The sequence below is a fragment of the Pseudorasbora parva genome, chromosome 3 (genome assembly GCF_024679245.1).
Source record: "Pseudorasbora parva isolate DD20220531a chromosome 3, ASM2467924v1, whole genome shotgun sequence".
Lineage (NCBI taxonomy): Eukaryota > Metazoa > Chordata > Actinopteri > Cypriniformes > Gobionidae > Pseudorasbora > Pseudorasbora parva.
In genome coordinates, this window is record NC_090174.1 from 31,960,864 (window position 1) to 31,975,559 (window position 14,696).

General features: G+C 38.9%; 1 protein-coding gene across 2 annotated transcripts in view; it reads right to left on the minus strand.

Annotated features, from left to right (window-relative positions):
- fras1 (Fraser extracellular matrix complex subunit 1) overlaps positions 1-14,696 on the minus strand; it is a 149,537-nt gene that overhangs the window by 56,004 nt on the left and 78,837 nt on the right. For both annotated transcript variants that reach the window (XM_067438432.1, XM_067438431.1), the window contains exons 21-29: positions 13,499-13,654; positions 11,898-12,044; positions 9,717-9,863; positions 7,667-7,807; positions 6,580-6,720; positions 6,283-6,423; positions 5,727-5,997; positions 4,432-4,516; positions 2,011-2,331 (exon numbers count right to left, since the gene is read on the minus strand). In XM_067438432.1, coding sequence (XP_067294533.1) covers positions 2,011-2,331; positions 4,432-4,516; positions 5,727-5,997; positions 6,283-6,423; positions 6,580-6,720; positions 7,667-7,807; positions 9,717-9,863; positions 11,898-12,044; positions 13,499-13,654 — 1,550 coding nt within the window. The remainder of the gene's footprint in view (positions 1-2,010; positions 2,332-4,431; positions 4,517-5,726; positions 5,998-6,282; positions 6,424-6,579; positions 6,721-7,666; positions 7,808-9,716; positions 9,864-11,897; positions 12,045-13,498; positions 13,655-14,696) is intronic.

Here is a 14,696-nt window from a genome sequence, read left to right on the forward strand (position 1 = left end):
ATACTCGCGCGGTGACTCACTCATTATATTGAACAGACACGTTCAGTTTTTAATTGTAGTGTCTCTAACTCAGTCACAGTAATGAAGTTGTTGGCGTTGGGAATGGCCTCACAGGGCAGCGAAGCATTCTGGGAATTGTAGTCTTTCATCCCCATGGGACAAAAATACATTTTCTGTCTTTTCTCAGTCTAGAAGACACCAAATTCAAAAATAATTTCACATTTCTACTGCATTGATGACCCAGTTTAAATACAGATTCATCTTCCCAGCGCTGAAGTACCCCTTTAAGAAAAAGGTAGCTTCCTTATGATAACCTAGCGACAGCCACTTCCTTTTAAAAAACTTTAGTAGGCAGTGCCCTTTTTTTAATATGCTGAAGTTTGAAGGTCACAGCTGCCTCCCCCTGATTTGGGTTTATATAAGCAGACGGCTCCCTTGTGGTAATGAAGTCAGAGCTGCCTCCCCTGCTTCCCCCAGTATTGGGGTCCCCTAAGCAGGAGGCACCTTAATTTGTCTAGAGGAAATTGCCCTCCCTGTTTTGAGTTATTTTTATAGGCAGCTTCCCTAGAATGCAAAGTTTAGCATATTCACAAGGTTGTAGCTGCCTCCCCTATAGTGGTTTCTTAAACAGGCGGCTCCCTTCTGTTTGCAGTTAAGTGAAACTGTGCTCCGGAGATTGACAGCTTGGTTGAGCTTGGGTCTCCCCTTCTTCAGAACCTTCGTGGTTCTGTAAGCAAGCCCTCTGCTCCCACAAGAGAGCTTGAGATAATCCCTGGACTGCAGGGGCTATCATGGAGTGTACCCTCCCCGCTACTGGATTACCTTCTCTTAGCTCCTCCATTCTCTGTTCTAACTCCATTCTCTGGCAAACTTTGGAGACTATAACACTTTGCAGCTGTTTTCTAGTTTCCTCTAGTGGGTGTAGTTCACTCTTCCCTCATAGTTTCTTTTAGGTCTATCGTCCCTGGTTCTAGCCCAGTCTAAGCTGGGGATCACAGTCTTGGGTGATCATTGGACTCCCCTCACTCAGAGGGTCTTTCTTCTGATACTCAGCTCCCCATAGAACCTATCGCTGAGGCCCTGGTGAGAAGTGGATTTTGCTTTAGCCTTGCATCCTTTCTCACAGTTTGAGCACACGTAATTCAGGAGTGCTGGTCTTGCGAGATGCTGACTCAAGGTCAGACGGGGAGGAGAATTTGGCTACTAAAACTTTGCTACTGTGTTGTTGAACCTTATATATAAAGTTTGTGCCCTCCCTAGGCAGCTTCCTTATTTTTCATGAAACCACAACTGCCTCCCCACAGGCTGGATTTCCAAGCAGGTGGCCCCTTCATGAGTCAAAACTGTGGTTAAAACCATCTCCCCCTTATAGCTGGGAGAACTCATAAGTTGACAGCTCCATTAGGTCGTGAGTGACAGGCAAGGAAACCATTGTTTTCCTGTCCCAGTATTCACTTAAAAGATAATGTCTGGCATAGAAGTTGACATTGCTAGACCTTTGAGCTTAGGGCTTCGAGCTTAGGAATAGTGTCACTGACAGTTGTGTGGACCTGAGTGAGGAAATCTGACTCCGGCATCTAAATCCATTGAGTCTTTGTTTTTGCTTGTCACAGCTGATTAGGGAGTCACTCCCTCAGCATGGTGGAGTGGGCACTGGTTCTTCGAAGAGTTCCCATTCGCAAGGAAATGTTTCAGGTTACGTAGGCAACCATGGTTCACTGAGAAGGGGAATGAAACACTCTCAACCATGCCCAGGTCTGCCTGTATGCACCTCATGTATTAGTTATGCATCTAATACAGGTGCCCTTTTATACTCACGTTCATATTCAGTGACGTTACAGACTGTCATCGGCCAATGACATTGTAGCAGTTAAACACATGCTTCAGACACCGGTCACGTTGGAGGTGTTCCCCAGTGTCCTCTAGAGGACGTGTCTTGTTCCCCTTCTCAAAAGAACCAAAGTGTCCCATAGCAAATCTTTTTAAGAGTAAAACCTATCATAATCGTACCTTTTGTGCAATGCTGATGTGGAACAGGATGTTCTGGTAGCTGTGTCCATCATTGGCCTGCAGCAGAAGTCTGTCCTGATTTCCTTCTGAACCATCATGTACATACTGCAACTGCTCACGATCCAGGTCTTCCAGTTTAAAATGGGTTACTTGCACATCATCATGCACATGTGTCAGGTGACCATGTTGAGGTGGATCCAGAACCGTGATGAAAACATCTTGTGGATTATCAAGGTCACTGATGTGAAGAATGGACCTGCTGACGACGGCTGTCTCACCAGTGTTAATGTACAGAATTTGGTTGGTGATCACAGTGGGGGGCTGTGGAATGGGGTTAAAAAATAACTTTAGTGTTATATTCAAACTCAAAAAAATATTTAAGATTTCACAATATAATACGCTGATTCTGTGTTCCTTTTCATCTCTATATTTTTCAATTTTATTTTGTGAATTTAGGCATGCATAGGTAGGAATCTAGTCATTGCTTAAAAATGAGGGAAACAGAAGGCTGCTTTCTGTGCATTTGAGGTCTAAATGGGTCTAAAGGCCCATTCACACCAAGGAAGATAAAGATATAGATCTATAAAGATAACAATAAAGATGTAGTTCTAAAAAATCGTTCTCAATATTAAAGAATAGCAGAGTTCAAACCAAATAACAGATAGCAGAGTTTGGTGTCCACATGAGCACCAAAGCATTTAGTTAACAATATGCTTTGTGTGTAACGCAATATAAACAATAATTTGTTAGGTGGCTTTTGCACATAGATGTGCTAAAAATTAGGCCACTTTTGTTTACCACCACACAGGGAAGACAAGAGCAAACAGTTTATTTGCAAAAGACACATTTTTTTTCCCTCGGGGAGGGATTATTACATTTTTTACTCTCTTTCTCTCTAAGGAATAGATTCACTGCTCTATCTCTCTCTCTCTCTCTCTCTCTCTCTCTCTCTCTCTCTCTCTCTCTCTCTCTCTCTCTCTCTCTCTCTCTCTCTCTCTCTCTCTCTCTCTCTATAAGATACTGCTCACTCAACAGAAACAAGTGCTCTGACTTCTTGGGCTGCTGTTATCAATCCATGAGTGGCAGGAATGTATTTTGGGTGTTATTTGTTGCAATGACATCCATTAGATTTCTGTTGGGGAGCTCAGGTTTCTGTGTGTGTGTGTGTGTGTTCGTTTGACTGGTAGAGGTCAGAGAGACAGGTTCTCTGGAGGCTGCATTTACAGTATGAAGTGTAACAAAATGCTGCAGAGGCAAAGAGAGCAAGAGAGAGAGGGGGGGGGGGGGGGGAGAGAAGAGGTGCTGGTTCAGTGTGAGCTATAATGCCCTACTCAGAGTGAGGATAATGGGCAGTCAATCTATGTTAAGGATGTGGACTATGGGTGAAAGCAGAGACTGCATAAGACAGAGATGGTCGGCCACGCAATATGGTGACTGTAGGAATCCTGTTAGAAACAAATTCGTTGAGAAAAGTACATTGGAAGATTATTGTTTAAAAAGCATCCCAACTGAATACTTCATAAAGTTGGTTGAGAACATGTCCAGAATATCAAGAGTTGTTATGCCATGGGCACTTGGTAACCAAGGCCTGCCACTTTAAATAGGCTAAAATATAAAATAAGATATAATTTGTTAACCATTTTATTGAGGCACTACATAGTTGTTTTCAATTAGTTTGTTTTTGTTTAAAAAATGTGTAAAATAATACAAATATATATGTTAGTAAATAAGATGTACATACTATTCTGAAATGCTGTGCTAAATGTAATAAAATAAAAAGTTGCAATTAACATAATAGTTGATAAAGATCAAAACAAAAACAGAACATATTCACTCCAGGGTTTTGTTAATCAAGGGAAATAAAAGGGTAAGGGTAAAGGAAAAGGGTAAATATTGGCAAATGAATAGGCCTGGTACAATAACTTTAGCCATATGCATGGGAAAATATAAAATTGAGTGATTCCTCACAGTGGATCTTATATAATACTAAGTGTGCATACAAACAAATTTTTGCTTGAAACTTACATACAAATCTTTCGAGAGCGCTGAGTGATGAGAATGAAGAAAGGCTAATACCTAATATGGAGAGGGTCGAGGTGTGTTTTATGAAAATGGATGACCTCGGGCACTCATTAATTTCTCAGAGAATTCTTCAAAATGATTAGAATAAGAATAAGGTTAAGAACAAAACAACGCTTTTTGAATTTTGTGTCAGGATCTCAAGTGTATACGAGCAATCCATGCATTATTAGTGAATAAGATACTGTCCTCACAGACTCCTGTCCCCCTTTTTTGTGACAGAATGAAGCTCCATTACTCAGCATATGTGTGTGTGTGTTTGTTGTGTGTGTGTGTGTGTGTGTGTGTGTGTGTGTGTGTGTGTGTGTGTGTGTGTGTGTGTGTGTGTGTGTGTGTGTGTACCTGCTGGGACAGCGCCTGCACAGAAACAGTCTGAGGCTGAGAGAACAGCTGAGGATCTGCTGCCCTTAACATGAACTGCCCACTTCTGAAAAACAAATCGACATTACACTTCTTTGAACAGATTCAATGATATAAATAATATGAGTGAGTCAGGGTTTTCTTACATTTTGCTACAAAACCTAAAATCATCTATATTGTGGGGACCAGTTAATAGACTCCACAGAATATAGCTTGTTAAACATTTTAAATAATGTCATACTGTTGACATAACCATACTGTACCAAATGTCTTACTGAAAATTACTAGCTCAGTAAATCAATTGTACATTTCACATTGTGACGGAAAAACAAATGTGCGTTTGTATATAAAGTGGACAAAGGCAACAGAAAAAGACACAATGACAAAAAAGGCAGAGAAGCAAAAGACAGAGACCAAAAGGCTGAGTAGCTTTTAAAGACAAAGGTGATACACTGGGAAAAGAGGGATGAGGAATAAAATAGGAGTGGAAGTGTGAGGGCACACATATCACTTGTTAATGAAATCACAGAGCTGAAGGGAGTGAGAGGAGCTATGAACTGTTCAAAGATATGAACTGTGAGAAAGCTGAGAGAAGATTGAAGGTCAGCAGTCAGCCTGACTTAGTGACTTCCACACTTGATCAACACGAATGCTGCGGCTTATGGTCACTGTGGGGGGTGTGTGTGTCTCCTGTCAAATGCCTCAACAACTTCACCGAGGTAATTAAAGCTAATGACCTCGCACACTACTCAACAGTCCATCCCTCAAAACATACACCCTCAACACCTGATCGCCTTAATACAAAGTTTTAAACTCCTGCACAGCATCTCTCTGGATATTTTAGTGTATAAAGATCAAATATATAAAATCTGTCGGTCTAAGCAGAAATGGGCCACATCCCGCAGGACTGAAAAACAGAATCATCACCTAAAGTGATATTTCAGGAGATTATTTCTTTCAGAAAATGCAATATTTTACTTGAATTATTAACGGTGAGTAAACAATATGAAATTAATGATTTGATGGAAAAAACTGAAGACACACCCATGTTTATATTCGCTCAAGAGACAGCATGACGCACTGTAATGCTGTTTAATGATTATCTGTGAAGGGCATATGTCTTGTACTGCTTAAGAATTATTTGTTACAAATTACTTCTCAATTTAAAATAAATATCCTGTGGAAATGACCCTGGATTAATTCCGCCACTCCAGGTTACACACACACACACACACACACACATACACACATACACACACACACACACACACACTCACTTGGTCTGCTCTTTGTGGTGAATGAAGCGCACAGCTCTACGTTTGAGCTGTGTAAAGGTGAAAATGTCATCTCTGCCCAGTGCTCTGTCTCTGTCATTCTCCAGGACCACGAGGTGGCCGTTACTGGGCGGTTGAAGGAGCTGAAGCAGCATGCTCTCTGATTGGCTATCGGCATCCTTAATTGACAGGAGAGCCGGATCCAGAGGCTTAACTCCACCAATAGGAACCAGCAGAGAGCCATTGATATAAAGAGATGGAGCACGGCTGTTTGCTGCAGAAACAAAAGTGGATGGGATGGCTGCAGAATTTCTTAGAATTTTAAATTTTAAAATAGACAAATATAAAATATAATAGAATGAAATATAATATTTTCTTGTGATAAAGAATGTTGACAAGCTATTACGAATGAATGAAATCCAAATACTACCAAATCCATAAAATGATTCCATGATGGGAACCTCAAAAAGGTTCAATATCATGAAGTGCCTGTCAGAATCATTCAAGGCTCTTTAATCTTATTCTGTATCAGATGTGTGAAGCAAAAATCCCTGGTTACCGTGGCAGACTCTTGTTTTCCGGTCAGCATAGTATCCATGACCACAATCCGGGATGCATCGACCACCCTTCAGGAAAAAGCTCTCAGCACAGACGTGACACTCACCTGCACTCACACACTCCAAGCAACCAGCTGAGCATGCTGGGAAATAACAGTAAACAATCTGTCATTAGACACGAGAGGGAACTGCGTCACACTATACTGAGCTTCTCTAAAATTAGCAGGTCGGTAAGCATGCCAAAATGGACAATCTAGGCAGTCACGATCACTCTCTCCGAGCAGATTTACAGCACTCACCGGTGCACTGACGGGTTGAGTCGTCTAGAAAGTGGCGCTTGCCGCATTCCAGTACACACTGCCCATTCAACACGGCATACGGCAGTTGGCACCGCTGGCATCGGCCATGAGTCTGGCACTGATCGCAGTGCTCATCACAGCCTGTTCATAAAAGAAGAGAAAGTATTTCATATTTTATATGAAATGCAAGTTTTTTGTCTATAATTTGACATGCTAAAATGATTAAAAATAGCTTTCAAAAGTTGGTCTCTTATGCTCACCAAGGCTGCAATTTTTATTGAAAACAGTAAAAATAGCAATACAATGTAAAATAACTTTGTTTATTTCGATTTATTTTAAAATGCTATTCATCATTGTGAAGGCAAAGGTGAATATTCTCAATTATTCCAGCCTTCAGTGTCACGTGATCCTTTAGAAATCATTCTAATATGATAATATTGTCTTGAGCCACAATAGATTTTCCCCCAGGATTCATGCAGACTAAAAAAGATCAACATAACAGAACAGCATTTATTCGGGATATTTGTAATATTGCTGTCTGTACTGGCACTTTTGATCAATTTAAAATATCCTTAATAAATAAAAGTGCTCATTAAAAAAAATCTTCTTGACCCCAAAAGTTTAAATGGTAGTGCACATTTATTATTAAAAATATAAACATATTATACAATACTAAAACAGATTAAAATATAATAATAGATGTAAAACAAATTCCAGCTCATCTGCTGAACTGTTTCAGTGTCAGTGAGTTAGACACTAGAGGCTACAATAACTGGATAATGCGGGATGATATCAATCTAAGACAGAAGAAAGTGAATTTTAAGTGAGAGTCATGTGCTTCTTTACAGCATTGCTGATAGACTTTCAGTCTAATTTGAAATCAATCCATTAAAGTGCCATTAAACCTTGGCTCTAGCACAGCGGCTGATGTTGGCACCATACAGCTGAAATTAGTGGCGCTCCCTTCCCTCCCTCCCCTCTCCGACCGTGACAACTGACTGAGAGATTGAAATGTCAAAGTTTATTGAGCTGGAAAATTGATTGGTTGGACTCATAATGAAGGTTGTTAGTTTTGCTGATGACTAACTCAGACATCTCTCTGCATCCTGGTAGAATCCTGGCGAGCAACCTGGCACACAAATGCCATCCTGCAGGACGTATCCCTCCATGCACTGCAGACAGTCACTTCGCAGGGGTCCGCGACACGCGTTACAGCTCCAGTCGCACTCTGAGAGAAACAGAGTGAAAGAGAGAGTGAGTGGGTGGGATATGAGAAGAAAATATGATCAATTGAAGAAAAGCTCATTAAAAAGAAAAAGGCCAAGAGACAGTGAAGAGAGAGCATGACCGATTAGCATTAGCTTTGCATTTATTGAAGGACAAAACCGCATATGATAAAGAAAAGACCAACCACTTTCAATTCAGTATGAACATTTTGACAACATTATTGCCTAAAGGAACGGAGAACTTTCTAGAAATGTTTATACACCAAGAGAGACTGTATGTTACAGTGATTATGCTGTAAGTAAAGAGTGCTCAACGCAAAGTGCTTAAAAACCCATTGAAGTTGTGATGTAGCAGAAACAGTGACAGATCTTTTCTTTCATTTAATATGTGCAATGAATAAACAATTTGCCCGCCAATTAATATAGTTCATTAGTCTATCTGCAAGACGGTTACCGACCATTGGCAAGGTAGCAAGTTCATCCAATCCAAACTGCCTCATCATTTATATGGATTTTATTTTATTTTAATTTAAGGTTCGCTTATCTGCAAAACCAAGCTTGAATAGTATCTGAACAAAAAAGAAATATGAAGGATTTCAACACACCACTTGACTTACAATGAGAGAGATAGCGACAATGTTTCAGTTCTCAAATCATCTGTTAAAGAAAGAGCTAGCCGACCATTTGATAACTCACCACCAGACCTCTGTTCTCTAAATCAGTTAAGCTCATTAAAAAGCCCCATCGCGCACTCGCTTTCTTTCATCGCTCTATCTATATAACCTCATCATCTCTCCCAGCCAAAATATATCAAACATTCATCTGAAAGGAACAGTGGCTAACTTTATTTAACATTACATCCAATTGGCAGTGATGTCCATATTTACTTCCACTCAAAAGCAGGCCCTAATATTATCCATATGATATTTAGATTGTGTCCATCCATAAAGATACAAACAACAATGATGTCCTGCATTACTGATGTGCTCTTTTTCAAATATTTTCAAGGTAATCTTTATTCGTTGTATGGCAATTCTGCAAGTTCTCCGACTTAAAAAGATGAAAGGCTTGTAATTTTCATCATAGGTACACTTCATCTATGAGAGTTGTAATAATAATTATACCCAACACAGCACATACATATACTATGTAAACACAAACTTGCGATTAAATACGATTAATTGTTTGACAGCCCTAATCAAAATGCCTTTTTTGTTGTTGTATTTTAAGGATTCACGTCAGATATGATGGACTGATTGAGAGTATGTAGGATATTTCTTTAAGGCTGGAATACAATACACAGCTTTCAACCGATCTTAAAACAATAGGCATAATACACTTGCCAACTTTGTAAATGGTTACAGGGAAAAATTGGCCATCGTACAATAAATGAGTGAGTATCATACAGTAACAGACTTTCATGTTGTTCCGAACACAACAAACTCACACAGAAACATTGGCCTTGTTGCTAGGAGACGTATGAAAAATGAAAATAATATATGTTCTGAAATCGGCACAAAAAATCAAACATGTTTGATTTCCTCCAGCTGGATGGAATCCTAGTCTGAAGCTAAGAAATCTAGAATAGAACTTTCTGAGAAAACATTGTGTAGTGTATTTCAGCCTTTATATGATGAATGGTCAAAGGTTACAAAAGAAGAAAAAGGAGCAGCAAGGAAAAAATAATAAGCGATACAACAAAAATACAAATCAAAGAATTTAAATCATATACCTCATGGACAAAATAAAATGAATAGTTTTGTTTAACACAGGATAAGTTATTTAATTGTATGTTAAATATAATTACATTTTTAAAATGGTTGAATATATCAGGAAAGAAAAGATGGGAAGTTTCTAGTCTAAATTAATATTTATTTGAACATTTCATGTATGGCAGATGCAGAGACTCACCTCTGCATGTGCGTGTGGTGGTGTTCAGGTAGTACTGATGAGCACAGTTCTCGTACTGACACTCCCCAAACAGAAGCACTTTAGCAGGATCTCTACAGGATGTACAAACACCCGCCATCTCACAGCTCAGACACTGAGTGTCACACACTGAAACACACAAAATAAGGATTTCATCAATACTTAATCCTGTATCATATGTAATATGTCTTTAAATTATCATCATAAATAAAACTTGGCTAAAAAAACCTATTGTACACAATCTCCTACATACCTTCTGTCATATGATTGATAGTTTGTACTGTTTTAAAAGGCTATTCATTTTTTTTAAAATCCAGGTCAGGGTACAGATATTTTTGCTTGACTATATAATCTTGCTAAGACAAATTATTGGGAGATATAGTGACAACTGATATTTAGTAGTAGTAGTCTGTTGTACTGTTATGAATTGATTTACATTACCAGCTATCATAATTTCAACTTACTTTTTGGCCATATAAATATCAGCAACTGCACCAAATTGCATATTTTTAGCCTCTGAATACAGAATAAAATCAAGATATTTTTCCTGCATCATAAAGTATTCACACTTCACTTTTTCCACATTTTGTAATATTACTGCCTTAATCCAAAATGTATTTCATTCATTCATTTCCTCAAAAATTCCACAAACAACACCCCATAATTAAAACGTAAAAGAAGATCGTTTAAAATCTGCAAAATTACCAAACTTTTTATTTTATTTTATTTTTTTATCACATGCACATAAGTATTCACAGCATTTGCCATGGCACTCAAAATTGAGCTCAGGTGCATCCTGTTTTTTACTGATCAACCTTTAGATGTTTCTACAACTTGATAAATTCAGTTGATTGGACATGATTTGGAAAGGCACACACCTGTCTATATAAGGTCTCACAGTTAACAGTGCAGGTCGGAGCACAAACCAAGCCATGAGGCCCAAGGAATTGTCTGTGGACCTCCGAGACAGGATTATATCGAGGCACAGATTTAGGGAAGGGTACAGAAAGATTTCTGCAGCAATCGAAGGTCCCAATGGACACAGTGGCCTCCATCATCCATAAATGTAAGAGGTTTGGAACCACCAGGATTCTTACTAGAGCTGGCCGCCCGGCCAAACTGAGAAATCTGGGGAGAAAGGCCTTAGTCAGGGAGGTGACCAAGAACCTGATGGTCACTCTGACAGAGCACCAGCATCCCGAGATTCCAGAAGAACAACTATCTCTGCAGCACTCCACCACCAATCAGGCCTGTATGATGTAAGGAGTGGCCAGAAGGAAGCCACTCCTCAGTAAAAGGCACATGACAGCCCATCTGGAGCTTGCCAAAAGGCACCTGAAGGATTCTCAGACCATGAGAAACAAAATTCTCTGGTCTGATGAAACAAAGATTGAACTCTTTGGCCAGAAAGGCAAGCATCATTTCTGGAGGACACCAGGCACCGCTCATCACCTGGCCAATACCATCCCTACAGTAGAGCATGGCGGTGGCAGCATCATGCTGTGGGGATGTTTTTCAGTGGCAGGAGCTAAGAGACTAGTCAGGACCAAAGGAAAGATAAATGCATTCATGTACAAAGACATCCTTGATGAAACCTGCTCAAGACAGCTCTGGACCTCAGACTGGGGTGAAGGTTCATCTTCCAACATAACAATGACCCTAAGCACACAGCCAAGAGGGGCTATGGGGAAAAAATCAGTGAATGTCCTTGAGTGGCCTAACCAGAGCCCAGACTTGAACAAGATTGAACATCTCTGGAGACACGTGATTTTTTATTTATTTATATATATATATTTTTTTTAATTGCAAACATTTCAACTTCTTTCACGTTGTCATTATGGGGTATTGTTTGTAGAATTTTGAGGAAGATAATGAATTGAATCCATTTTGGAATAAGGCTGTAACAACAAAATGTAAAAAAGTGAAGCACTGTTAATACTTTACGCATGCACTGCATATCACAATATAATATGTAATATAAAGCCTGATGTAGCAAATATGATTATCAACAAAAACAGATTATGCACAAATTTGATTTGATTTTCTATAAAGGTTCCATTTGAAGTTATGGATGGATAGATGGATGGATGGATGGATGGATGGATGGATGGATGGATGGATGGATGGATGGATGGATGGATGGATTTGGAGGGCTGTACCTACTTTGGCACACCCTGTTTTCATCAGCGTAATATCCATTTGGACAGCGAGGGCTGCAGAGACCTGATGGGGCCAAAACCTCAGGCGCCAAACAGGAACTACAGGAGAGAGGACCATCCCCACTGCACTCCTCACAGGAAGAGTGACATCCTAGAGAGCACAGGCACAGGACAATAAGAATGATGACAAGAGTATTACGCCAGTAGGTAAGAACACAACTTTGGAAATAAGGGTATCTAGAGAGAGGGATGGTTGACCATTATTAACACCTTCCATTGTGTAAATTCTAACTTACTGTTAATAATATCTAATATTATATATACACATTGTAAACTGCTGTTGTGCTGATGCAAATGAGTGATTAAGAAGAGACTGAGTTTTAGCAGATAATGATTGTTAAACTCAGAATCTTAGAAAATAAGGGTATCAGATAATGTATCAGATAATCTTGCCGTTTTAATCAGCTCTGTTGCCAAGGACATTCACATTAGCAGAAATATACATTCAAATATGACATTCAGTCTGCTGTCAACTTGACATATCACCTTCAATGAAGGCACACAGACACTTAGTGCAAGTACATCTCCATTAATGGCCTTTTGCCTTTAGGCATAGAGCCAATACAGACATACATACACACTCACATATAAGCACACGTGTGCACATACACACTCCGATGAAAACATGCAAAAGCATGCAATTAAAGAAGGTCATAACATTTTATAGATCACATCAGCATCTTAAAAGATTTTGCATTAAAGCCGAGCACTACATCACACTCCCTAATAAAAACAAATGCACCGTCTCATCTACACTGTCAGCAGAGGAGCCACTTTCAAAGCATCCCAGGTAATTGCATCAGGGTTATGAAAACAGTGGCACTGGCTATATTACATTGAGAGTTCATGTAGAATGACAAACCTGTGCATAAAGAGGATGCTGGCATTGAGATTAGACGTTGTGTGTGACTGATGATGCTCAATCTACATAATGAAACTCATGCTGGAAATAAAGCAGCACACGGTTTTCTCAGAGGAAGACGGTTAGATGATGTTAAAAGATGCGATGAATTATCATTATGTGATGCAGATCAGGGTTGCACAAAAGCACATTGTGACAATCTTATTGCCATGGTTGCGATATCACAATCATATTTGTGTAAAAAAAAGGAAAAGATTTGAATAAGCAAAAAAAACAAAACAAAAAAAAAAAACAGTGAAGCTCCATTCTCCCCATTTTTTATTCGTATAGATGTTCTAGATGTATTTTCACATAACTAATATGTTAATTGTCAAAAAAAATTGTTTGATAAATTAATATTAGGCATATTCGGCATTACAAATTCATTGCAAATTACATTTTTCCTCACATTACTATAAAAAATTTGATTCATGTCTTTTCCGTTATATTCTAATATAAATGTAGTAAGTGACATTAAAATAATAGGTATTTCAGAGAAACAAAAACTTGTGTTATTGCTCGATCTGGTGTAGTAATTCATACAATTTCACTGGATCATTTGCAGCCTCACACCGGTAAGAACAAAATTCTGTCTTTAAACAGTTGTGGGAATTATATTCCCTTTTTTTCTCATTTTAACTTACTTTTGCAGGCTCCATGCCACCGATAGTATTTGGGTGGGCACTGTGGCACACAGCGATCTCCGAGCAGCAGCATCCGGGGAACCTTACACCATAAACACACAGTACCAGAGCCTGACTGAAGGTCTGCCACACACCGCTGGCATCCCACCTCACACTCTGACAGAGAAACAAAGAGACAGACAGTGTTTATTATAATAATGCACATCGATGAGAACATCCTGAACTCAGGGGAGGAAATAGAGGGAAAAAAAGATCTTATCAGATTCTTATCTTAACAATGTTCTAAAGGTGAAAAAGTAAACACTCTTTTATCTGTATATCTTCTCTCACTCCTCATCAGCTGTGGGAGCTGACTGGCTTCCCTGCCCTGGACACGCTGAGGGCGCTGATAATAAAAAGATGCATATCGGCCAATGATATCATCTGTTGGCTTATTTCTCAGGCTGACTATCGGTTCATTGGTACAGATTCTTTAAATTATACATAGAGCTCATGCTTTGCAAATTCATGTAACAAGATCTGAACAGAAATGGAGGTTTGTGCAAAGTTTCTGAGGAAAAGCAATTATCAATGATTAAAATTATTAATCAGCCATTAAAAGCACGGCTGTAACCTTTTCCGCATAATAAAACTATGAGCTATGACAAATTGAAACAAAAACAGGTAACATAAATAATATATCAAAAGGTATACTGTCCTAGCTTGAGATTGAGATTTTTGGGAATTACTTGTTTTCAAGTCTGAACTGAACAGAACAGAAATATTTATTTCAAATGCTCTGAAAGTCACATTTTTTTATGGCAACAAAATTTAGCACAGTTTAAGAAATATCTGCTCTCAGCACTGAAGTAAAATGTAATCCAATAATCCAAATCATTTCACATTTATTGGTTAATATCACAATCTGTTCTTTGTACAGTATTTTACAAATGTGCTGTGCCTATTTTGACTGAAAGCCACATTTATTTTCTAATAAAGAAGGACTTTCTAAAGCCCTATCCTATTTGTTTTCTCGTGTTTATTGCACAAAACCTCTTCCTTTATGAGACACAGACTGGTACTTCAATCACATTTCATTACGACCCAAATAACAGGGTAAAATAATCGAGTAGTTTCATGAATTAAACTGGCTCAAAGCACATTCAACAAAAGCATTAACATACTTCCCCATTTCCATACTCTTGGCATTGACTTAACA